Below are 26,955 nucleotides of genomic sequence, written 5' to 3'. Positions count from 1 at the left end.
ATGTGAAACAGCTCGCTCTATCCGTCTGTGTGATCCAGAGCGTTGTAGACAACGTCACCCAGATTGATGTGGTGGTCCTTGAGCTCCGAAAAGCATTCCATACAGTTTCTCACTACAGTTCAGACTTACAGAGTAGCTGGCCGGTCCTGTGACTGGATTTAGAACTTACTTGTAGACAGAACTCAACATATCGTTCTTAAATGGACGGATATGGCACACGTAACAAGTTATCCTGAAGTACATCTGCATCTACATACATACTCTGCAAGCCACCATACGGCACGTTGTTACTAGTCGTTTCCTTTCCTGTTGCATTCGCAGGTAGAGTGAGGGACAAAAGGCTGTCTGTATGCCTCAGTATGAGCCCTAATTCCTCATATCTTGTCTTCGTGGTCCTTACGCGACGTATATGTTGGCGGCTGTAGAATCGTTTTGCAGTCAGCTGCAAATGCTGGTTCACTAAACTTTCTCGTCTGCTCTCCTGGGATTCCCATTTGAGTGTCCGAAGCAACTTCGTAACATTTGTGTGTTCTTAGAACATACCAGTAGCATCTAGCAGCTCACCTATGAATTGCTTCGATGTCTTCCTTTAATCCGACCTGGTATGTAACCTAAACAGTCGAGCATTAATCAAGAATAGATCGCACTAGCGTCGTATATGCGGTCTCCTTCACAGATGATCCAGTTTTCCCAAAATCCTCCCAATAAACCGGAGTCAGATTCGCCTTTGCTACCACAATCATCACATGCTACATCTACATCTACATCCATACTCCGCAAGCCACTTGACGGTGTGTGGCGGCGGGTACCCTGAGTATCTCTATCGGTTCTCCCTTCTATTCCAGTCTCGCACTGTTCGTGGAAAGAAGGATTGTCGGTATGCTTCTGTGTGGGCTCTAATCTCTCTGATTTTATCGTCATGGTCTAATCACGAGATATACGTAGGAGGGAGCAATATACTGCTTGACTCTTCGGTGAGGGTATGTTCTCGAAACTTTAACAAAAGCCCGTACCGAGCTACTGAGCGTCTCTCCTGCAAAGTCTTCCACTGGAGTTTACCTATCATCTCCGTAACGCTTTCGCGATTACTAAATGATCCTGTAACGAAGCGCGCTGCTCTCCGTTGGATCTTCTCTATCTCATCTAGCAACCCAATCTGGTTCGGATCCCACACTGCTTAGCAGTATTCAAGCAGTTGGCGAACAAGCGTACTGTAATCTACTTCCTTTGTTTTCGGATTGCATTTCCTTAGGATTCTTCCAATGAATCACAGTCTGGCATCTGCTTTACCGACGATCAACTTTATATGATCATTCCATTTTAAATCACTCCTAATGCGTACTCCCAGATAATTTATGGAATTAACTGCTTCCAGTTGCTGAACCTGCTATTTTGTAGCTAAATGAAAAGGGATCTATCTTGCTACGTATTCGCAGCACATTACACTTGTCTACATTGAGATTCAATTGCCATTCCCAGCACCACGCGTCAATTCGCTGCAGATCCTCCTGCATTTCAGTACAATTTTCCATTGTTACAACCTCTCGATACATCACAGCATCATCTGCAAAAAGCCTCAGTGAACTTCCGGTGTCATCCACAAGGTCATTTATGTATATTGTGAATAGCAACGGTCCTATGACACTCCCCTGCGGCACACCTGAAATCACTCTCACTTCGGAAGACTTCTCTCCATTGAGAATGACATGCTGCGTTCTGTTGTCTAGGAACTCTTCTCATTCCATTACATATCGCTCTGCAACGTTTTGCCCAGATAGTTAAGCCACGTGACTGTTGCAAACAGTACACTACTACTGCTATGTCCGTACATTATGAGTTTGTTTTTCCTACTTATCCGCATTAACATACTTTTTCTTACATTTCTAGCCAGCCGCCACTCATCACGCCAACTAGAAATTTAGCTTGAGTCATCTTGTACCGTTCTATAGTCACTCATCTTCGACACCTTTCCGTACACCACAGAATCATCAACAAACAACCGCAGATTGCTGCTCACCCTGTCCGCCTTATCATTTAGTCTTACATAGAAGATAATAACAGTTCCATTACGCTGCCTTGGAGCACTCCTGGCGATACCCTAGGGGAGTGTTATAGTGTCCATAAGGTTAACAATATACAGGGTGTTACAAAAAGGTACGGCCAAACTTTCAGGAAACATTCCTCACACAGAAATAAAGAAAAGATGTTATGTGGACATGTGTCTGGAAACGCTTAATTTCCATGTTAGATCTCATTTTAATTTCGTCAGTATGTCCTCCAACGTGATCAAATTGTAAATTTTCACAATCAACATGTGTGGGCTGACGAGATCCGCACGCAGTTGTGCAATCACGTCATCAACACAGATTTTCTGTGGACGTTTGGGCAGGCATTGTTGGTGATGTCTTGATTGGGCCCCATGTTCTTCCACCTACGCTCAATGGAGCACGTTATCATGATTTCATACGGGATACTCTACCTGTGCTGCTAGAACATGAACCTTTACAAGTACGACACAACATGTGGTTCATGCACGATGGAGCTCCTGCACATTTCAGTTGAAGTGTTCGTACGCTTCCCAACAACAGATTCGGTGACCGATGGATTGGTAGAGGCGGACCAATTCCATGGCCTCCACACTCTCCTGACCTCAACCCTCTTGACTTTCATTTATGGAGGCATTTGAAAGCTCTTGTCTACGCAACCCCGGTACCAAATGTAGAGACTCTTCCTGCTCGTGTTGTGGACGGCTGTGATACAATACGCCATTCTCCAGGGCTGCATCAGCGCATCAGGGATTCCATGCGACGGAGGGTGGATGCATGTATCCTCGCTAACGGAGGACATTTGGAACATTTCCTGTAACAAAGTGTTTGAAGTCACGCTGGTACGTTCTGTTACTGTGTGTTTCCATTCCATGATTAATGTGATTTGAAGAGAAGTAATAAAATGAGTTCTAACATGGAAAGTAAGCGCTTCCGGACACATGTCCACATAACGTATTTTCTTTCTTTGTGTGCGAGGAATGTTTCCTGAAAGTTTGGCCGTACCTTTTTGTAACACCCTGTATATAAATGATCTAGTGGAATGGTAGTCAACATGGTCCCTACCGCCCACTAATGGGATTTCCAGCTTATTTGGTGGACCGTTTGCGATAGGCATTCTAAGAACGTTTTCATTTGTTTTTCATAAAATTTTGACATAAAGTATTTGGTAAGTAATTATTCTTGTATGTTTTAACTTGCTGTAACTCTGCTTTGTAAAATATAGTCACTTACCTACATTAAAAATCATCATGGTTGAGAGAACGGTGGGCGATCAAAAATTTTTACTACGTCCACAGATACAAAAGTGGGCAGTAAGTAAATAAAGGTCGACTACCCCTGATCTAGTGGATAACTTCGGAGACTCCCCGAAATGATGCAGGGAGCCCTTGAAATGAACAATTGGTGCAAAACTAGCAGCTGGGCGTGGATGTAAATATATGTAACATACAGCGCGCAAACAGGTATGGACATCGACTGCTTTATGGTTACACAACTGGCGATGAATCATCGGATGCAGTAATAACCCTTAAAGCCCTAGGAGTAACTATTGGGAGGGATCTAAAGTGGAACGAGCAAATAAAACTGGTGGTAGGAAAGCCAAATGGTAGGCTGAGATTCACCGGAAGAATCTTAAAAAAAAATTAATTCATCCACGAAGGAAGAGCTTACGAAGCACGTGGTCGACAGATTCTTCGCGTGTCACTCTGAGCTCCTTAGCTGGTATGGTTAATGGAAGAGGTACAGGATATCCTACGAACAACGGCTCGTTTCGTCACGGGTTCGATTAGCAAGCCCAAGAGCGTTACAGAGATGTTCACCAGACTCCAATGGTAGACACTACATGGGAGGCATTGTGTTTCACAGAGAAGTTTACTGGTATTTTTTTCTGCTGGCTTTCAAAGAGTTTTCCCACAACATAGTACTTTCCCCCACTTCTACATCGCGAAATGACCAAGAGAAGAAAATTAAAGGAGTGCAGTGTGCGATTAGACTAGGAAAAGGGAGGAGAGGGAGAGGGGGTGGGGGATGGTAATAGAAGTTTCATCTGCCACACACCGTGAGATGGCTTACGAAAGTTAGGTGTAAATTTAGCTTTGCCAGGGAGTTTCCTACTACAGTGTGCAGCTAGCACCTTACTTACTTCATTTCAGAGTGGCCTGGACTCGTAACAGAACTCACTGGTTCAGTATTACACAGAATTTCACCTGAAAATCTGGCAGATTAACACTGTCTGCTGGACCCAGACTCGAACCAGAACCTTTGCCATTCGTGGTCAAGTGCTCTACTGACTGAGCTATCCAAACATGATTCACGACTCCCTCTCCACATCTGAGCGTTACTTAGCCCAGTACCTCAACTCCCACCTTCTAAAGCTTCCAGGTGTGAGTTTTGGTGGAGAAGAACTTGTGTGAAATTTGGAGGGTAGGAGATGAGCAACTGGTGGAAGTAAAGCTGTGAGGGTGGGTCCTGAGTCGTTCTTGGATAGCACAGTCGGTAGTGCAATTGCACGAAAAAAGCAAAGTTCCAAGATTAGAGTCCCGGTTCGGCACACAGTTTTAAACTGCTGAGAAGTTTCAAATCAGCGCACACTACAATGGAGAGTCAAAATTCACTGTCGAGAGTCTCACCTGTTCAACGTACCCCCAGCCGGTGATGGTGCAGATGGTTCCCGCAGGAGGCGTGCTGTTCTGCAGGGTGGCTGCTGCCACGTAAGTCCCGTCCAGGTTGAAGCTCCCCGCCACCTGCTCAACATAATACGTTCACGTTCAGTTACGAGCAGATTCAGTTGAAGCAGCCAATCAGTTTTACAACTTCGAATATAAAACAGAAATTATGCACTAAACTAAACGCAACCAACAGTCATCCCTTTCTCACGAATGGATGTGTGTTAGATACATACACCGATCAAAGAAGAAGCGACAAACAGCTGAAGCTATGCATTTAGAGCCATAACCGTGTGCAGACGAAATATGGGCTTCGAGGTCCACAGGTACTGCATAAGCAGTAGGAATGCACAAGTGGTGTTTTACAAACACATTGAATATTAAATTGTCTAGTTAAAGGTAACTATAGCAGCTGCATTCACAACATTATCCGTTTTCACCATTTCTTAGATAGTCTTCTTGCTCGTCAGATAAATATTGTTGGCCATCCTAGATGCAAAAAAGGAAACCAAGTAGCAATGCACTCGCAGTTACTGCGAGACACCTATGCAAAATCCTCGATACGAGACGCCTGTCATCGGAGATTGCAGATAAATCGTCTGCTAATCTCACTACTAGGCAGACATATCAACTAATGTTTTGGAATCGTTCACTGTATACTAGAAGCGGCCAAGAAATTCGTAATAATACACGTTCCACATTGTGGAGCAACCGTTCGTGTATTGTTCGCGAGCCATTTGTCCAATGTGCTCCCAAGTTCGCAACAAGGAAGAGAATTCGCAGGTGTGGAACGAACGATGGTATGTACTAACTTGATTGGTTCACTGTATACAAAAATTATCATAGCAAGAATGCAACTACTCCCAAAATTTCTTATATTTGCTTAAATTTCCACATTTCTTCAGTTTCCATCGCCTACACTCGTAGAATTATGGTACTGAACGAACTTCAAGACAACACACACTCTACAGACGATGAAACCGCGGTTGGTGATTAGCGTCATGTTTCCATTCATCGACATCTAGTAAAATCGTGATAATCTGATTCCGCGTACGGAGACAATGTCCCAAAGAATAGCTCTGTCGTTACGTGGTGAAGCCGTTTCGAGTACGGTAGCCCGAAAGATAAACCGAAATCTGACAGCATATCTCTCAGCAAAGCCAGTTAGTGGAGCAAGCAGTAGAAAACTGAAGGCTGTTGTCGAAAAAAGCGGAGATGCGGCCATCATCGAGCAACGTCAGTATGAGTGTATAATTCGATTTCCACGATGTGCTGTTAACAGGTTATTTGTATAAAGCCCAGACAATGACACTGAAATATAATGAGGCTATCATGATGTGATTGCGGAAAGCTATCAAGCAAACATTTTGGGGCATGTCTTCTGCACAAGACTGTGTCACACTTGCTTTACAGCAGACGGTGACACGTGCAAACTGCTTTAGGATCTGATATTCTGGTCTGTTCTGCAAACGTATTGGACATGGCCCTTAGTTATTTGCATTTCTCTCAGTTCCTCACGGAAGAAGGAACTGCGTGACTGTTATTTTCAGGACGACGGCGAGGTGCTTGAGAGAGACACTGTAAATCACATACGGCCAAGAATTCGGCACACGAGCTGTGGTCTCGCTCTCGTGCCACAGGTTTCTCGCCTAGCTGCATGCTCCCCCAACGCCATGCTACGCTGTGAGCGTGAAGAAGGAAGAGGGGGAAACTGCGAAAGAGCCACATATAAATGGTAATGCCGTCGCAGTGCATACAACGTGATTTATCATTTATCAAGAATATAGATCATAAGCAAAACAAATTTTCAATATTATTTGTTTTTGGCACACTAAAGACATGATACAGTTATTATCTAGTACAAACGTCGGCATAAGGACAGACACAGACAATTTTACAGATTTTCTCGCTTTGGTTGGCAACCGTGACTTACTAGGTTTCATAATTGAAAAAAGGTCTCTCCCGCACGCATGTTGACAGACATATTTCATCTCATTTTCATCGTCAGCTGGTACACTATGTGATCAAAAGTATCCGGACACCCCCCAAAACATACGTTTTTTATATTAGGTGCATTGTGCTGCCACCTACTGCCAGTTGCTCCATATCAGCGACCTCAGTAGTCACCAGTCATCTGATTCCGCGTACGGAGACAATGTCCCAAAGAATAGCTCCGCGGAACTCACAGGCTTCGAACCTGGTCAGGTTATTGAGTGTCACTTGTGTCATACGCCTGTACGCGAGATTTCCACACTCTTAAACATCCCTACGTCCACTGTTTCCGACGTGATAGTGAAGTGGAAACGCGAAGGGACACGTACAACACAAAAGCGTACAGGCCGACCTCGTCTGTAGACTGACAGAGACTGTCGACAGTTGAAGAGGGTCGGAATGTGTAATAGGCAGACATCTATCCAGACCACCACACAGGAATTCCAAACTGCATCAGGATCCTCTGCAAGTACTATGACAGTTAGGCGGGAGGAGAGAAAACTTGGATTTCATGGTCGAGCGGCTGCTCATAGGCCGCACATTACGCCGGTAAATGCCAAACGACGCCTCGCTTGGCGTAAGGAGCGTAAACATTGGACGACTGAACAGTGGAAAAACGTTGTGTGGAGTGACGAATCACGGCACACAATGTGGCGATTCGATGGCAGGGTGTGGGTATGGCGAAAGCTCGGTGAATGTCATCTGCCAGCCTGTGTAGTGCCAACAGTAAAATTCGGAGGCGGTGATGTTATGGCGTGGTCGCGTTTTTCATGTAGGGGGCTTGTACCCCTTGTTATTTTGCATGGTACTGTCACAGCACAGGCCTACATTGATGTTTTAAGCACCTCTTGCTTCCCATTGTTGAAGAGCAATTTAGGGATGACGATTGCATCTTTCAACATGATCGAGCACCTGTTCATAATGCACGACCTGTGGTGTAGTGGTTACACGACAGTAACACTCCCGTAATGGACTGGCCTGCACAGAGTCCTACCCTGAATCCTATAGTAAACCTCTGGGATGTTTTAGAACGCCGATTTCGTGCCAGGCCTCACCGACCGACATCGATACCTCTCCTCAGTGCAGCACTCCGTGAAGAATGGGATGCGATGCCCCAAGAAACCTTCAGCACCTGATTGAACGTATGCCTGCGGGAGTGGAAGATGTCATCAAGGCTAAGGGTGGGCCAAGACCATATTGAATTCCAGCATTACGTATGAAGGGCGCCACGAACTTATAAGTCGTTTTCAGGCAGGTGTCCGGATATTTTTGATCACATAATGTATAAAAGTTAGCCAACCAATTGCAATAAGTGGTGGTTTTCAATTAACCTTGACCATGGTTTCGATGGACTTAAGCCCATCTTCTTCAGAAGGGCAAACAAAGTTCACATTACCAATTCATTCAGTAAAAGCTATCTCTACATAACACGTATCGGCAACGGTCTGTATGTCCACGTGTAAAAATTAAGGCCCCTAGAATTAAGAGGTTATCACATCAGTAAAACCAATCACTTAAAATAACAGACCATGTTAGTAGCTACATGTCGACTGATGTGACAAGCCCTTGACTCTAAGGGCCTTAATTTTTACAAATGGGCATACAGATCGTTGCCGATACATGTCACGTGGAGACAGTTTTTACTGAATGAATTGCTAATGGGAAATTGTTTCCGTGGTCAAGATTATTTGAAAACCACCATTTATTGCAACTCGTTGTCTGTCTTTTATATCTGCTGTTCTGTAACCGTTGCTGTAGTGCACCGAAGTTCAAAATATTTATTTACATCGTCATTATGGGGATTAGGAGACTCTTCCCTAAAAAAAACAACATAAATCTCCAGAACAGTTTTAACGTATAAGAATTTGTCGTTTAAACAGTAATTACACCGCTGATCAATATGTCACATATGCACATGCACAGGGCCACTTCAAACTGAAATGACAAACGGTCTTGAAAACAGTTCTAGAACAGGTGTGAGACTGGCAGTTTCCTCGAAACGCATAGAAAGCTATCTTGTATTTCTTTCGAAGGCACAATAAATTCTTCAAATGTAACGTTTTCCTTAACACCAATGAGCTTAGGAGAATGGACGGTATTTTGTCTGAACTGGTCCACTCCACAATACCATTTTCTTTTTAAATACACCGTCATCTAATCAAGAATAAGCCATTTCCCTCCTTACAGTGTCTCTCTGTAGACAGTGTGGAGTCAAGTCCACTTAAAATAATGAGATCTGAAATCCATTTTGGATGTTCTAATTTTCGTTCCTGATCTTTTTCCTTCACAAATTTAACAATAACGGGTTTTGCATCGCAAAATCGTTCCAGGCATGCTCCTTACCTTAACCAATGTACTTTGCAGTAATATGGAAGATGTCCATACTCGTCTTTCGGTTCCATCGAAAGCTGTTGCCACTGACAGTGGAATAATGCGTAATACCTCAGAAAATTTGTAATTCATATCACAAATGTCATCAAGCGCTCCATGTCTAAAATTTAGCACGAAGTGCTTCTTGAAGTACAGAACAGTAAGTCCCATCGATTGTTTGATCCTTCGTCATCAATTAAATCTTTAAATTCTTTGTGCAAGGTGTTGTAACGTCTTTTCATAGCAAATATTCTGTGCCCATCTATTATGTTTCTGTGTATCACATGACAGGTACTGCGAATTGCTATCCTTCTATTCTGTCATTCTCATTCACTTTTAAAAGCTTGTGATTATAGATCGCTACAGTGCCTCTTTGTGGACTTGTGGACTTCATTTATGCCACGAATAGATAGCGAAGGGAAACAGCGCAGACACCACGGTTCTGTCTGAATAAATTCTTGCTGATCGAAAAATGTTGCGCCGCATTGCTAAGTGAAATGTCACGCTGTAGCGAGTGCTTCCGAGAAGTACTGAGCAAAGACGAGACGAGTCGAACCTCGTCCTGCCAGCAGCCCACACATAAGGCTTGCGTGTAGTTTGGCATGCCGTGGCCGAACCTGCTGTACATCATAGGTGTGGGGTGCCATTTGTTAAGCGAACACTCCTTTCTGTGGAAACCACGCACAACGTGATGAAATCAGTACTGAAGCAAAGAAGGATGAAAGACAGATGCAGCTTCCCCTTTTGGATGCTCTCTCACCTCACCAAGTCTTTTCCAGTGGCCTCGACAGTAACGCAGTGGGATCACCGGAAGCTGTTGCACTTGACAATCAGCAGTCTGTCGAGGGTATGAAATTGCCCTCAAAGGGCATTCCATCAGCTGTAGAAATGCAACAGGAACTAAAAAACATGTATAAAATTCGTGAAAATAATCTTCGTCTGAATAGAATAGAGGACCTCAACACACTTCAAATGGCCCTGTCCTACATTGCGTGATACACCCAAAGGTTGGTTGAGTGGTCTTTCCCACTCCTGAAGAGACTGATCAAATTCAATTGAAAGTCAACAGCATACCAACGAACGTATCAGAACTCTGTGACCTCCTGGAACAAACTTATAAAGACCTTGTAAAAGCGCATCTTCTGATCTATTTCGATTTCTTTCAACTTTAGTTGAAATGTTATCTGTTACTAGACAGTCCGTCCCCGGGAGCTGAATGGTCAGCGTGACGGATTGTCAATCCTCTGGGCCCGGGTTCGATTTCCGGCTGGGTCGAGGAATTTTCTCCGCCCAGGGACTGGGTATTGTGCTATCCTCCTCATCGACTGCAGTGGCGTCAAATTGAAAGACTGGCAGCCGGCGAACAGTCTGCTCAACGGGAGGCCCTAGCCATACGATTAAATAAATGTTACTAGACAGCATTGATACATCTCGATATTAAAAATAAATGCTATGCACTGTGCTAGAGTAATGACTGATATAGGTAAATTAGTAGAAAGCTGCGAGATAGATGTTGTATATAATCAGGAGCCATACATACAACACAGTAAGGTTCTTCAATTTCCAATTAAAGTAAATACAATTGTAGGCGACTCAAATGCAAAAGCAGCGATAGTACTTTTCCATAAATGTGATCAAGTAACAAAGTATTCAGGCTTTGTGACATACACACTGCATCTGTGACTCGAAGGTCCTCAAATGGTAAACTAACACTGAGCATCCACAAGTGACATTCATACAGCGTTGAACTCTACGTTGACAGGCTGAGCGGTGCAGCTCGGTGTACCCAAGGTTCGTCAGATGTAACAGCGAATTAATTTACTGACATTTATAGTCTCAGTACTGGATTTTTGTGTAAACCAGATCCCTGCGTCACACCTTCCCAGCGTGGATTAATTCACCACACATTTCCGAAATGTTACAGTTATCAAAAAACCACGCATACGCATAATTATTTCAAAACTCGTTCCTCAGCGCTGTACCATAAGTTCATTACCCAAACGTCGCGAGTGCCGACCGACCACCGTAGAGAATACCGCTAACGCCTTTATATTTTGAACGTGGCTGTGCTCAGTAACCGTAATTAATTACAATTTTACAAACTTCCAGTCAACAGGTTACAAACAGAATTTAAAATTCTTTAACTAGTTTTCAACGCCAACTAGGGACGTCTTCTTCAGAAGAAACTGTTACCTTACATGTGGGAACGCCTTCGCTATCAGATACATACAGTGTACTGCAGACTCGAAAGACAGATGGCGAGAGCTGTAGCACCACTCACTCTAAGGATTCCGATGTCGTATGTGAGCTTATCGTTGTCGAAGCCGTCGTGGATGAATGCCGCCTCCGCTGCCTGGGTCTGAAGGTTCGGGTCATCGAAGTCCCTGACGTTGGTCATGCCAGCTGACACTATCACTTGGTCCAGCACGTCGCTGTAAGAAGGATCACACTATAACAAGGAGTGTATATATTTCCTTTCCGTAATATGTTTCCTGACAACAGTTATACGTCTGCAGTTTGCATGAGAATGCTGAGACGAAGCGGCCTATTGGACTCACTGTAATAAGTTTTCTGATGTCTTGACCACACTTTTTATTATTTCCAAATTCACCTTACACGTTTTCACATTCCGTCACTTTCAAAGGCTATGAAATTAAATACAAACTGTTATCAGAAGATATGAAAATATGTTACATTTCAAAATTGATTAGAGATGTAGTATAATGAGTGTGTTTGTCAGTCATATAAATTGTTCGTTAGATACGTTGTATCTTGTCAACATTCTCGATCATGAGACAAGTGCAATCTTCTATAATTAATGGAAATCACCGTACAGTACCTTTTTGTAAAGCACTGTAGAATAATTCCCATGAACTGTTTACTGAGGAAGTAATTTTATCCGATGTAACGATGAAAATGTAGTTGTAAACAAAAACAATGCAGCGTGTACCACGTATCCACCGCCGCCTAGCGGTTTAGTCCACTTGGTTTCCAATTTGTTCTTTGGTAGCAGTTTGCACTTGTTCATTTGTCTCGTGATGAAGAATGTTGGCCAGATGCAATATATCTGATGAACAATTTTGTATGATTGACATAACACTGGTAAGCTAGAAAGCCATATTCTACTCATTACACTATGCGTCTAGTCAATGGTTATATGTAACATATTTTCATATTTTCTGATACCATTTTTGTATTTCATAGTCTTTGAAAATGACGAAATATCGAAAGGTGATTTTGGAAATAATAAAAAGCATGGTCAAGACATTCAACAAGAGTTATTAAAGTTATACGTCATCATTGGAAAGGATCCTACTTGTTTTTTGTTCCTTTTCTTGTTTTTTCCCTATGACAGAAGCTTGTAGTATTTCCCATTCGTCATTTCCGCTTAATGATTGTTTTATTAAGATTGTGAGCATAGCTAGGTACGTACGAGTTAGTCAGTAGTGCTCATAACGAGCCACTAGACTGCATACATTTTACCTGGGCAGAATCTGCCTGGGTGCTTGCCTGCTAATTCTATGGTTGCTCGCTGACAAAGTAGCTCTGTCAGATGAACAATCCGAAGATCCGAGCTCCAATCCTCAGTCGATGCTACGATTTATTGCCCACACTTATGGCTTCTTTCTCATCCGGAAGTGATTTATTCGCGTAGAAAATGCTGAGTTGCACCGTGGTTCTTGGTCCATTTTAAACTTGCTGGGGAAATAAATTCAAAGACCAGAAGAATGGAAGGACATACCTCTCCCAACAGAACCACGCCTAATACAGCAGTCTGATGTTCAAACCAACCTTAGGCTTAAGGACAACTAACCATTGTTTTAATACTCTGCTTTCAAACAACTAGGTATTTAAAGAATATTTATTATTGTTAGTATACATATTTAACTGAGGTAGCTAACGATCCTTTTGTTTTTAAAAAGATGACTTTGATATGAAGCTGTCCGATGACGACAGTGGCTAAGTTTTCACGAAAAAGCGAGTTGCTGACCACTTCTGATTCAAGTTGCTGACGCGTGAACTTATGTCCAATACACTGATTTGTGTACACGGGTTAAAATATCGTGACTTTTGAGGATCAGTAATCAGTCAGATTTAATGGCAAAGTTGGGTTATATGCCGAGAACTTCACATCGTGTCACTTTGCACCCCATGAACGCAGTGGCATATCAGTGATTGTTTTTGTGAGTGGACCAAGCCTCTGCTACATTCTGGAAAGGTGACGTAACAAATACAAGGCCAGTTACGAGTAAATGGTTTACTGCAAGAGACTGTGTAATGATGTTAGAAACTTTTCCTCGAAAGTATACGGGCCTTGAGGCATCACAAAATTTGCCTATCACGCGCTATCACGGTATTTATAATACATGCTTTTTAAGGAAAATAAAACATGATTCAACAGACAGCGGGAAACGCAGTTATTCTCTTTCAGTTCCGAATGGGATTCGAAATCGAGAGTCCTCAAGTTACTGAATGTTGTCCACCAAACAGACATTATTGTTACATGGGTCTTCGCTAAAGCGATGACTTAGTAATTTGACGAAGGTGCCGAAAGGAGCTTTGAACTCTGACGTGTTGCCATCAGAAGTGTGAATATCTGAAAATGATCTCGTTTGTAGAGTGACACAGTAATAAAGCAAATAATACCAGACCTGTGACGATTTGTCTGTACATTAATTTACTGGAATTTCTGGTCTCAGTACTGGATATTTGTGTAAACCAGATCTCTGCATTTCATCCTTCCAAAGTAGATTAATTCCCAGAGGTCGCACCACATTTGTCTGAACTGCTTATCGTCGACGTTTCAGTTATGTACAAGGCTACACTCCAGATAAGTATCTTCAGACAAGACAATTTTTGAAAAGTATTTTTCTTGTTGTTGTCGGTCTATAGTGTATATCCCTTTTAATTTCATTCATCATTAGTTATTTTCGTGCAGAAATAAGATATCTCATTTATTGCTTTTAGTGTCTCACTTCCTGATCAAATGGCTCAAATACATCTCTTTTAATGGAGACTGACTAGCAGCTTTCTGTAGATCTCTTCAACAACATAAGAGATTTTATAACTGGTCAAGAACTTACGACTTCCTTTGCTTTACTGTGGAAACAGACCCACTCCTCTGCCCTCCTCCCCCGTCCCCTTGCATACGCACACAAGAAATTGAAACATTATGTGGGTAGACATACTAATATGCGTAGAGGCAGTGACCAGCAGTGAGCACGTGACGGGCATCGATGATGGAACCACCGCAGAAGTGGCTGCCGCCGTCGCCGATGGCGTACTTGCGTTGCAGCGACACCTGGAAGAGAGGCGAACAGCTGTTAGTATGGCTGGATGCATGCCACAGCTTCTGGTAATGGTAGCTTGAGAGAAGTGAATATGTATTAGATAGAGCCTTGTGACTAGGGAGAGGCATCTACAAGGAGGCTCAGTTTTCTCAGTTGGGGACGTGACAGACGTTGTGATGTAGCAACAAGATTGCTGTATGCAGAGCGACTCAAATACACCAACATGTTCTCCCATTACGAGCCCAGTCGAGTATCAATAGGACGTAGACAGATCTATCCCGCCTAATAACTGAAAAGTCGCATCGAAGAGCGTTTGAGATTACGTGTCTGAATATTCCCCCCGCAGGCGCCAGTAGTCTGTCAGTCGAAATGGCAATGTGGTGCCAGGCAGAATGGTAGTACCGACATCATTAAGCCCGACATAGATGGAGACGAAGATAAACACCAGGTACACTACGGTATTGTTAAAAGTTGAGTCCTCTTACGCGTTACTTGAGCAAAACGTCTCTCAAATGATGCCATGCTGCTGTAATAAAACAATTCGTGCATATTATGTTCCTTTGCATTCAAGGCATTTGGTTGCCGGTTTTTGAATCTGCATGTGTTAGTAAAACCGTACGACGGACCAGAATTCAAATCCAAAACTCTGTCTTTGAATGAGAACGCTCTCTAGCCGAGTGAAGTATGCAGAATGGACCTGTGAAGATTGGAATGTGGAAGAGAAGTACAGAAGCAATGGTGACTGTGAGCAGTGTCTCGATAACTCAGCCAGTAAGTGCTTTGTCCGCAAAAAGGGAGCTTTCCTCTTTTTTATTTTTAAGTGAAGCTCTCTTTGACGAAAAATGTAAAATTTTCGCAGAGGTATCACGGTATGGAGAGACAGCTGTCTCCTAGTTTCGATTTCCTCGCCGGATTAGGACATCGAGATTGATTCGGACGCATTAGCTTTGGTCATATTTTGTATCGCACCCACACCGCGGGCTGCATGGACTTCAGAAACAGATTTTTTAAAACTTTCTGGCTTTCGGAACACGTCCATACAGCCATCTCAGCACTGGAAATGTTATACTACAGTTGGTTTTAACAATTCAGAGCATACATTACTTTAAGTTGTACCCTGATACGACGTTACAAAGGCTTAACAGTGGACAGCTTCTGACAGAAAACAGTCTTGTTTAAACTGACATATAGCACAGAATATACGGAGGTAGCATACAATGAAAATCATACTGGTAATACAATAAAAAATGATAAACCGCCGTTGGTACGCATTTGTGATATTCCCAATTCAATCCATATTAACGACTATGTATCTAAATTAGCACAAAAAATGTTCCTTTTCTTATGTCCTTGAAGAATTGTATCAAAGGCTGCGGATACAGACTTGAATACTCGTCCACGTCTATAAATACCATCTAGACAGAACATGAGAACAGTGTACAAGAACGATTTGGTTATTACAGCCATTAAGAGACATACAAATAGGAGATACACAGTGACATATATTTATAGGCCTCGACAAGATCTTCTGGCGACATAAGGAGGAAAGTATGGGCACTTTACTGGTCCACTTGTATTAATGTTTCTGAAGCCTTCTAATGACCGACGTTATTTTTGCACAAAGTTACTCGCTTCCTCTAGGTTTGCTATTTGTGGATTTGTGTGCAATTTTTTGCCATGGACCACTCGGTCGTTTAGAACACTGCCCGTTTTCTCAGAAAGTGTCCCCTGGCACTCTTACACCTGGGAAGTGCGTCTCTAAATTAGCCTATTGAAATAGATCCTCCACAGAATACTTAAATTAAGATCTTTTTTCCCCTTTACCTATGTGGAAGAGATAATCAAACCTCTTTTACTTCCTTTGGGTACTCCCCACTTGTAATTTCGCAAGCTGCCGTCTTACAATAGTTTAAGATTGTGGAAGAATGTTCTGTCACATTATGGTACTAAGCCTGTATGCTGATGTACACTCTAACACACACACACACACACACACACACACACACACACACACACACACACACACAAAGATGTGTGCGAGGAAGAAACTATCTGAACGGGACAGAAATCGATAAATGTGATGTACTTGTACAGACAAACAATTTATTTCAGTTTCAGCAACATTGGATGATTTTTCAAGATAAAGAGCTTCACAAATCGACCTGCCGGCCGCTGTGGCTGAGTGGTTGTAGGCGCTTCAGTCCAGAATCGCACTGCTGCTAAGGTCGCAGGTTCGAATCCTGCCTCGGGCATGGATGTGTGTGATGTCCTTAGGTTAGTTAGAGTTAAGTAGTTCTAAGTCTAGGGGACTGATGACCTCAGATGTTACGTCCCATAGTGCTTAGAGCCATTTGAGCCATTTTTCGAACAAATCGACCAAGTCAATAACGTAATGGTCCACCTCTGCCTCTTTTGCAAGCAGTTAATCTACTCGTAATCGGCACAGAGTGACAGAATTATTGGATGTGCTCTTGAGGAATATCATGCAAAACTCTGTCCAATTGGCCCGTTATATCTTCAAAATTCCGATCTGGTTCAAGGGCCCTGCCCATAATGCTCAAAACGTTCTCAGTTGGGGAGAGATCCAGCGATCTTGCTGGCCAACTCTGAGTTTGGCTAGCATGAAGACAAGCAGTAAGAGACTCTCGCCGTGTGCGTGTGAGCATTATCTTGCTGAAATGTAAGCCCATGATGGCTTGCCATGGAGGACACAAAAATGTGTCGACGTGCCGCTGTGCTGAAGGCTGCCGCGGATGACAACAAAAGGCATTCTGCTACGAAAAAAAAAATGGCGCCCGAGACCATAATTCGCGGTAGTCGGGCCCTATGGCGGGCGACAGTCAGGTTGTTATCCCACCACTGTCCAGTGCGTACCCAGACGCATTCGCCTGTCATCTCATTGACTGGAGGAGAATATATATCTTCAGTGATGAGTCGCGCTTCGAGCTGAGTCTGGACGACCAGCGAAGACGTATCTCGAGAATCCCTGGACAGCGATAGGATACCAAACTGACTGTTGCCCGCCGTACGGCCCGAAAAACAGAAGTGATTGTCTGGGGTGCCATCTCATAGCAGGACACCTTTGGCTGTCATATGCATCACCATTTCAACACCACATTCTGCGCCCCTTTTTGTTGCCTTCATGGCTAACCATATTGGCTTACTTTTCAACAAGACAATGAGCGTCCGCAGTCAGCGAGAGTTTCCATTTCTTTCCTTCTTACTTGACAAACCGTACGTTTGCCAGCAAGGTCGCCGAATCTCTGCCCAAATGAGAACATTTGGAGCATTATGGACAGCGTAGGATTTCGACGATCTGACTCGCCAACTGGACAGAGTGTGGCACGATATCCCTCAGGAGGACACCCAACCACTCTATCAATCGAAGCGAAGCCAACAAGCTTGCCTAAGGACCAGAGATGGACCAGCACGTTGTTGAATTGCTCATTAGTGAAGCTCCTTCTCTTGAATAAATCATCCACATTTTTTCTGAAATTCGAATCGTTGTCTGTCTGTACATGTGCATCACATCTACTAATTTCCGTCCCATTTGGATAATTCCTTCGTGGTGCATCTTTTTTTTGTCTTAGATTGTATTTCCTATTATTTTTTGCTTGGTTTATACTATAAAATTCCAGATCGCACGACTTTACAGTTGTACACGGCTAGTCATACGACAAAGCTTAGTTCCTGTAACGGTCGGAACTATAGATGACTTCGTCAAGTTATATTTTCTCACTTTTCTCACAGGATGGCCGTGTACCTGTACTACGTTTATTGTCAGAAAATGAATGTCTGTCCCTACCCTTTAAAAAAAAAAAAAATGGTTCAAATGGCTCTGAGCACTATGCGACTTAACTTCTGAGGTCATCAGTCGCCTAGAACTTAGAACTAATTAAACCTAACTAACCTAAGGACATCACACACATCCATGCCCGAGGCAGGATTCGAACTTGCGACCGTAGCGGTCGCTCGGTTCCAGACTGTAGCGCCTAGAATCGCACGGCCACTCCGGCCGGCAAACCCTTTGAAACAGCACTCGTGGAGAGGAGTGGTTTTGGACTTACCTGGTAAGGGAACTCTTGGATGGTGGCATTTCGTCCCCCTACGATGCGGCCGGCTTGGACTTGGAGACGGTGGGTACGTCCCCAACCTACAACAGAACAACACGAAGTCACGACAGTAATCCAAGAAGCTAGTCAGATGGAGTATCACGGCGAAAAAGATCAGCAACGAAGAGAGGGCTATGAAGCTTTCGCGACCGTACTGCGCTCATTGTTGTGACTTGAAACGTTCGTCAAACAGTGAATTTCAGAACAAAATCAACAATTAGACGTAGAAAGCACATGTCTCAGTTCTAATATCTCTAATTTATACTGATACTCTGTGATTTTAGGTCATAAATTCCTCTCAGGTCAGTGCATAAGTCCAGTATTTATGTGCTGAGAGGTTTCCAACACTGAAAAAAAGTTGTTTAATAGTCAAAAGGTTCTCAAAAGACAAACTGCTTTGACGTCAGATCAGGTAAAAGTCATCCAATGTCAAATCTGGTGAACGCATCGTACTTCAAAACTGCAATTTTCCGATTACGTGACTTTTGTGAGTGGGTTTGTTCACATGGTAAAATATGGTTTTCTTTTGTAACTCTGACACCTCCAAATTTTTTTCACCGTTTCGGTCAATACACTTGCATAGAATCATCAGCATAGAAAATACCTAATATATGAAGATAGTAACTGTTCTCGGAAGAACAGAGACCATCGATGACCGTGCAGCTTCACTAGAACAAACGATAATTAATTGAAACCCTCTGCTGCCGACAGGTGTTGTTGATGTACTTCGATGGGGACACCTGAAAATGTGTGCTCCGAACTGGACTCGAACCCGGGATCTCGTGCATACAGGGCAGACGCTCTAGCCACCTGAGCCACCGAGGACACAGCTGAAAACCCTGACTGCAGGGACTTATCTCTTGCGCGCTTCCCGTGAGACCCACATTTCCAACTGTCCACAATCTACATACGTAATGTATCTAATAGATATTTGCCCATCAACTCATTACTCGCGCACACTAAGGTGTCGACTCCCGTAAGAGTTCGGGCAACCTGTACGCATTCGCACAGACTAAGTTTAATGGCCGGCGCGGTAGCTCAGCGTGTTCGGTCAGAGAGCTGGTTGGCCTCTGTCATAAAAAACTGAGTGGAAGGATCATCAAACGAACTTGAAAGGATGTCAAGTGATGTCCACAACGACCAAACACAACGATCAACAACGAACAAAATTTAAAAAAATATCCATAAAAAAACCGCCTGCACGGTAGCTCAGCGTGTTCTGTCAGAGGGTTAGCTTCCATCTGCAATAAAAAAACTGAGCTAATGGATCAATGACGAACTGAAACGGATGTCGGGGTATATCAACAACACCTGTCGGCAGCTGAGGGTTTCAATTAATTATCATAGAAAATACCTTTTTGCATCTCACTATTTAAGCTATGAACAACTGCGGTACCTATCTTGAGCGTAGCTTTCTCATGGCTTCTTTGTATATTAACTTACCAGACTCTTTCTTATAGCATGTATAAGGTGCCAGCTATTTCGTACGTCTTTGGTTGTCATTCACGGCACCCTTACAAAACGACGGTACGTCGACGACAATCTGCGCCCTGTTTTGTTGTCCTTCATGGCTAACTATCCTGGGCTTACATTCCAACAAGATAATGCTCATCCGCCAACGGCGAGAGTTTCTACTGTCAGCATGTAAGTATCGCATTGTTTAGCTTTGCTGTGATTGTAATTTTGGGAGGACGCCATTCACAAATGTCGCTTTGTATGGAAATGCGACATCATCTGAATTCATTCATGCATTATTGAAATGGGAGAAATTCACGAGCAGATGTCTTACAAACCGTCAGTACATTTAGATGAATTTCTGGAACACTGTCGAAAGCAAAGGGTTTTATGAACTACTTCGTATACTAAACTGACACTAGCATGCCTCGACACATACCTGTCTAAGGCGTTTTGTACTATTCTCTTAAAATTTGTTGAGTGATGCTCAACATTTTCGATCACAAATTTTTCACGGCATACTCAAGTAATCTGAAATCAGTTTCTTGTCGTTCTTGCTATCTTTCTTTACACTCCAATTTACAACCGTATTCAGTGATGCTATAACTCCATTATGATAACTGATCCCCTGTTCTTCGCTAACTGATTCGAAAATTTCGGTCCTGTTGGTGACCAAGAGATTTACTATGTTGCCTTTAGGCGACGGTTGCCTGATAAGCTGCTCAAGGTAAATTGCAGATACGGCATTTACAACAGTTTCTCATAACTCCCTGTTTCCACTACCTATCTTTTTCTCTTGAGTCTCCCAGTGTATGGTTGGTAAGTTGAAATATACACCTAACATTAAAACAGGACCACGAAATTTACGCGAAATCTTCTCCAAGTTTCCACCAAACGTTTCCCCGCTTCTGTTCGTACAGCAGGGGTCTATAAAAACATTCGATGACTATGTTTGATCCTCCATTAAAACTTATTTCGCATTCTGAATCCGTATTAGTCTTGTTAGGTAGTATTGTATTTTTTACAGCTACGAATTCGCAACCAACACCGGCGTTCAATGCATTTTTCCGATATGGCTGCACATTCCAACCGTAATTTAGACTATCATTGAAATTAACATCTGGCTTCAGCCATTTTCTGTCCTTAGTACTATGTGGGCACTGTTACCTTTATAAACGAACTTAGGGATACTTCCACAGGCGATCCTACAGTTAACTAATACTATATCAACAATCTTTCTTCGATATGCCGTGATGAATACTATTTTATAATTAACAGAGACAGTATTCTTCCCCATTTGAAATTAGAACATATTTTATCGCCTCAGTGGCGGGATGTCTCTAACGTAAAAAAAACCACGTGTGCAACATACTCTGCTACCGCAGTAGGCGCTTCCTGCACATAGTGACCTACTGAGAATGCACACTGGACATCATAACTTGGCCTCCATGGCTTTAGAGGTGTTATTCTTCTAGAGTTGTGGCGTGCTGCCATTTGACCATTATCTGAGGCGAGCTGTTATCTCTATCAATCACCGGGCTACAGCAGATATCTGGAATTTAAATCAACCCACTATCAGAACGCAATGACCTGCAAGCATTCACATGTGGTTTCTGAATGGATGTTGTAACTTGCAACTGCTGAATTTTCCTCTATATAGCATAGTACACCTCAATATCACGGTAAGATTTTACGTTTTCGTTACTGATTCAAAAGATCAGCGGGACACTGGCTTGTTTTGTGGGCACGATAAGGTCACATAAATGATCCTCTAACCTCAATGTGAGACGAGAGAGGCACTGTGCACTACGAGAGCGCTTACTGTTAAAATCATGAGGCAGTATTTTGCATGAAGTTTCGAGAATATTACATCATGCCAAAACACACCTCTCTTTTTAATGCCCATGACAATGAAATTACAGAAATTTGAAAAGTTGCCGTGGTATTTCAACAGTCGATCATTTCTCATACAGTATCGTAGATTAGAATAGCTAGGAGAGTAAATGTTACTGGTATGCTGTGGAACTTTCGCTACTCACCGTACAGTGACTTACGCAGAGCAAAACCAGAGGTAGATGTGTCCATATTGGCTGTGTGCTATCGCCTAGAAATGGATCAGTTTCCATAAAACACAAAAGACATTAACATTGTTACGTGGGCAGACACAATGCTTTAGGAATAAAATATTATCCATTTTTATGATGTGAGATAACGATTGTTATGTTTTAACAGCAATAAATGGTGTATTCCAGCGTATTTCTGTTTTACATACAGCTCAACATTGGGTTTCGAGACAATGCTCTCACTATCAGGTTGTAAGACTTAACTCATCATGAAAAAAACACTATAAAAAGTCTAACAACAATCGACGATTCTAATGTAGGACGAGGACACGCAGTCCAACGTGTTTTTACTCAATTTAATTTTATGAAACCCGCTATTGCGTTAGCAGACATTTAAGTGTTTAACCTCGTGAGCTACGTTTAAAAACTTGATGATGAAAGCATTGTCTCTCGAAACGCGATGTTGAGGAGTGCTTAGGACAGAATACTACCAATTAGGTTTAGGAAAATAGTTGATGAGATAAACACTGAGATGAGTGAAAAACTGCCGGATCATGCATGACGTTTTAATTTATTACGTTCTTGTGGCAAACTCTTTTCGCAACACATTTCGCAGACAATATTCAAATATACCACTGAAATTAGCTGCAAAATTAGGTCATTGTACGACACGTTCTTCGGGAAGATGTGACGTCATAATTATTGAGCTACGTGACCACGAAACTGCAGGGCGTAATTCGCTACAGAGACAGGTGAAATATGCGTGAAATATGTTAAACATGCGTGACATGTGCTTAGTCTAGTAAATTCGGGGATAAAAAGCTCCTGCTAAACACCTGGATCAATTTTAACTGAACTTGGCTCATATATTACTAGAGAAAGAGGGGGGGGGGGGGGGGGCAGTGGGTCATGGGCAGATGGGAAAGGAGGAGATGGCTAAACGGAAGATTGGACTACATACATACTCGGGCAACGCCGGCATCAAATAAATTGCTGACCACTGAACTTGTAAAACCAGGGAGAACAGGAGGCACCCTTACTTCACTTATTGTGCGTGGACAGTATAACACAATGAGCACATGAGCAAAGCTGATGATTTGAGGATATACGATGTTTTCGTTTAGTACAAATAGCTCCCATCTGTATCGGCAACATTAGTCTAACGCGGCTGGGTATCATGATAGACAGATACGGATCGACATGTACTGGCTGGCGAGTCATGACGTTACAGTCCCTCAGAAACTGAAGACCAGATGTCTTCAAAGCGTGAGAGATGTGGAGAACGTCGAACACGCTGCATAGGGTTTTGCGTCATCTCTTTGTATCCACAGGATCATATTATTTAAACAACATACGAGGTACATTTAATAATAATTAAGGAGACAAAATGATGCAGAAATGAAACAGTTTGTGGCAGTAGTTCTGTACTCTCGTGATTTTAGGGTGGCATTATTCCGTTGAGCTGATAACAGCTGACGGAGAAACATTGTTTTGTTTATAACCTCAAATTTCATTTAACGATGCCTTCTCCGCTTGAAGTTTCCAAATTATTTGAGCAACCCACTTTTTGATTTCTGAAGGTGAAAGGCTGGCTAAAATGTTTTCTGGAATTGTTTTTCAGTACGGTGAAAATTGCATGAAGTGTGGAAATTTTTATAAGCTGGCAGAACTGTTTAAAAACGATCGAACTTTAGTGATGGATGGCAACTTGAAGTGTCAACTCATTTGCTTTGAACCTGCATTAACGAAATTATTCGTAAAGGCCGACATGTTACAGTTGAACATCTAGCAAAAGCAGTTGCAGTAAGTGTTGGCACAGTTCACAGCGTTATCAGTAAGAAGCTCAAGTACAGCAAAACATGTGCAAGCTGGGGTCAGAAAGAGATGACGCAGAATACAAGGAAACAAGACTTAAAGTACAGACTCGAAAGAACGGTATGAAAGGGAAACTGACGAATTTATAAACAAGATTTTAGCTTGTCGTGATTCACTATTTTGAATGAGAGTCCGGAAGACAAAGCACAGAATGGCAACGCACCAGCTCACCTGTTCGAAATAAATTCAGAACGCAAGCACCAGCGGGAAAATTCACGTTGACAGTCTCTTGGGACGCCCTGGGTGTCGTCTTTTGTGATTATTTGGGAAATCAGCGCACAGTAAACACTGCACAGCACTCAAAGATGCTGATGAACGAAAAAAAAATCAGTAGGGAGAGGAAAAACGTCGCGGATCTCGAAGAAAAAATGCGAGATATTTGTACGCGACAATACTCTAACACCGCCCAGCTAACCCAAGAAATCATTGAAAAAAAAAAAAAAAAAGGATTTGTATATACTTCCTTGTTCTCCCTACAGTCCTATTTGGCTCCTTCGGATTTTCATTTGTTTGGTCCACACAAAAATGGATTGCGTGAAACAAAGATCAGTAGCAGCGAGGATGTCAAAGAATTTGCGGGAAAGTGGATGAAACAAAAAACTAGTTCATCCGTGGGACTAGTATTCTAGTTTGTGGTGTTTGATTCATCAACTCTCCCAGTTTGGCTCCCCTGCAGTTGGCAGGTCTGCTTGCTCTTAAGACGACACCAGTGCTGTTTCTTTTTTCCTCTGTTCCCTCAGTTCAGCCCAGGCGTGCATGGAGTACAGTGCAGAGCAACTCAGCAACAATGTGTACTCCGCAACAGAAAGAGCATTGCATTATTTGGCTTGCGAAAACTGAGTCAGTTACAGTGCAACGTTGTGTACAGCAAAGAGATCAGAGATATCAGTCATTTACGGGAAAGAATCGTCGTGACGGTTGGGACAGTTACACCTGAAATGTTGGTGAATACGTGGCGAGAAGGGCAACAAATGGATCCCACGTTGAAGTCTACTAACGTTAAAGAAAACGTGACGGATTTCTCTTTCGTGAAATGTACTTATTGATGTAATTTTTCATTAAATTCCCCATTAAATTTATACTTAAAACTAGAGAGTTCTTTTTGAAACACCCTGTGTAATAATTTATTAATAGTGGTGGGGAATAAGTTGAAAAGTAGTAAAAGTCTAATTTTTAAAAAATTCAATGTTTAATCTACATCAATTTATCTCTTTAATTATTGAAAGTTCCCCGTAATCTGTTTTAATAGTTCTTGCAGAACATTTTCTTTATACTGTGTTATATATGACCAGCACAGCGGCACAGTCTCGAATGAACATACTTATCGAAGCTGCAAAATTGTCTTTCTCTTAAGTCCTTTGAAGTCTATTTTCACCCGAAAATATGTACGGGACGAAATTTTGTTACAGATATTTTCGTACTGTTAGTGTGCAAGGAATGGCACAGTGCGTCCGTACAAGCGAATTTTCGATCGCTCTGTACATCTGCTTTGTCCATAGACGTTCAGAAGAAAATGGCTGAGTGGGGCATCTGCTGTATACGGGAAGAAATGCCGCAGAACTTGATAGTTTGGCACAATCTGAAATAGATTGCGGACAGAGAGTACTCACCTTCCACCACAGCCAGTCCACACAGAACGGCTATCGGCAAAAGGACACGAGCTGTCACAGCCATGGTCTGCGAGATTGATGCCCGCACCTTCCCCTATATAAAGCCACAAGCTCTTATCAAAACTCTGATCATCAGCTCAAGTGATGTTCTTGCTCTCTACAAGGCCGTAGATAACGCGCGCTGCTGTGATTGTCTCCATTTGTTCGCCGGCAGACACTTACGGTCTTTTCCTTCTAACCGCGGATTTCGTATATTGTTTTCACAATCTCCGATTTTATAAACGCAATTAAAGTTGATGAAATTACGTGGTATGGAAGAATTGCCTATTTTTTACTGGCTCCGCTATAAAAAATGGGCCGGCCGGGGTGGCCGAGCGGTTCTAGCCGCTACAGTCTGCAACCGCGCGACAGTTACGGTCGCAGGTCCGAATCCTGCCTCGGGCATGGATGTGTGTGATGTCTTTAGGTTAGTTAGGTTTAAGTAGTTCTAAGTTCTAGGGGACTGATGACCTTAGAACTTAAGTACCATAGTGCTCAGAGCCATTTGAAACATTTTTTTTTATAAAAAATGGTATCTCTTGCACTAACCGGTATTTAGCGTGGTCAGCATGAACTACTAGCTTCTTGGAGACGTTTTGTCGATTATGAGCTCTGCGTGTTGAGGAACAGATCGTCTGAGAACAGTGTTGGTTTTGTTGTAGCTTTCATTTAACTTTTTGTGTATGTGGTGAACGTAATTACTGTTATAAGTTAACTGCCAATATCAAGTTTTATTATTGGTGAATATACATGAAATAGTTTGCAGACAGTCATGAAACAGTATTCTTTATGGTTCGTTTATAGAAAGTTTAAGAAACTTGCTTGTAAATTGTGCTTTAGAAACGAATTTAGCGTTATTAGTGCAACATAATGTTTAGAAATGTCATGATGAATTTTATAATGTGTTCTTTATCCTAAGCTATTAATTAACTAATTATTTTTTATTACTATATGGCAACGGAAAGGCGCTATGGAAACTGTAGCACAGATAAATTACATCTAGTTGTGGCAGTACATCTCAACAGATTGGTTGGTTTGTGGGATTAAAGGGACCAGACTGCTACGGTCATCGGTCCCTCATCTCAACAGGGATCACAGATTATGTGAATGTCCTTGCATATAAAATGCGCCCAAGTCAACAGTTAGAAGGCCTTCTGAAAATATAAACGAAAACGCAAACTCGGATATAAAAATTTTTGATCTCAGGAAATGGTTTTCTAATGGTGCAGAAAACGAATCCGAAGAGCATATTCTTATATTGGGAGAGATAACGTTCGGTTTAAACATGTCGCACGGAAGAAAACTTGCGTTCAGCATTGCAGAAGGAAGTAGATTGCTCCATAATTTTAGTGCAGAAGAAGCCATGGCAGGCAAAAAATGGTCTGAAGATATCCATCCAAGGAATATCGCCGAAGCCGAAGGAAATGAAGAAGGCTC

General features: G+C 42.5%; 1 protein-coding gene across 1 annotated transcript in view; it reads right to left on the bottom strand.

Moving 5' to 3' along the window:
* LOC124594475 (trypsin-like) overlaps nt 1–25,543 on the bottom strand; it is a 43,649-nt gene extending 18,106 nt beyond the window's left edge. Inside the window, exons 1-5 of the mRNA XM_047132851.1 lie at nt 25,480–25,543; nt 18,432–18,517; nt 14,263–14,375; nt 11,355–11,505; nt 4,676–4,789 (exon numbers count right to left, since the gene is read on the bottom strand). Coding sequence (XP_046988807.1) covers nt 4,676–4,789; nt 11,355–11,505; nt 14,263–14,375; nt 18,432–18,517; nt 25,480–25,543 — 528 coding nt within the window. The remainder of the gene's footprint in view (nt 1–4,675; nt 4,790–11,354; nt 11,506–14,262; nt 14,376–18,431; nt 18,518–25,479) is intronic.
* Between the last annotated feature and the right edge of the window lie 1,412 nt (nt 25,544–26,955).

The sequence above is a fragment of the Schistocerca americana genome, chromosome 2 (genome assembly GCF_021461395.2).
Source record: "Schistocerca americana isolate TAMUIC-IGC-003095 chromosome 2, iqSchAmer2.1, whole genome shotgun sequence".
In the NCBI taxonomy this organism is placed as follows: Eukaryota; Metazoa; Arthropoda; class Insecta; order Orthoptera; family Acrididae; genus Schistocerca; species Schistocerca americana.
This window is presented reverse-complemented; position numbering and strand designations above follow the sequence as displayed.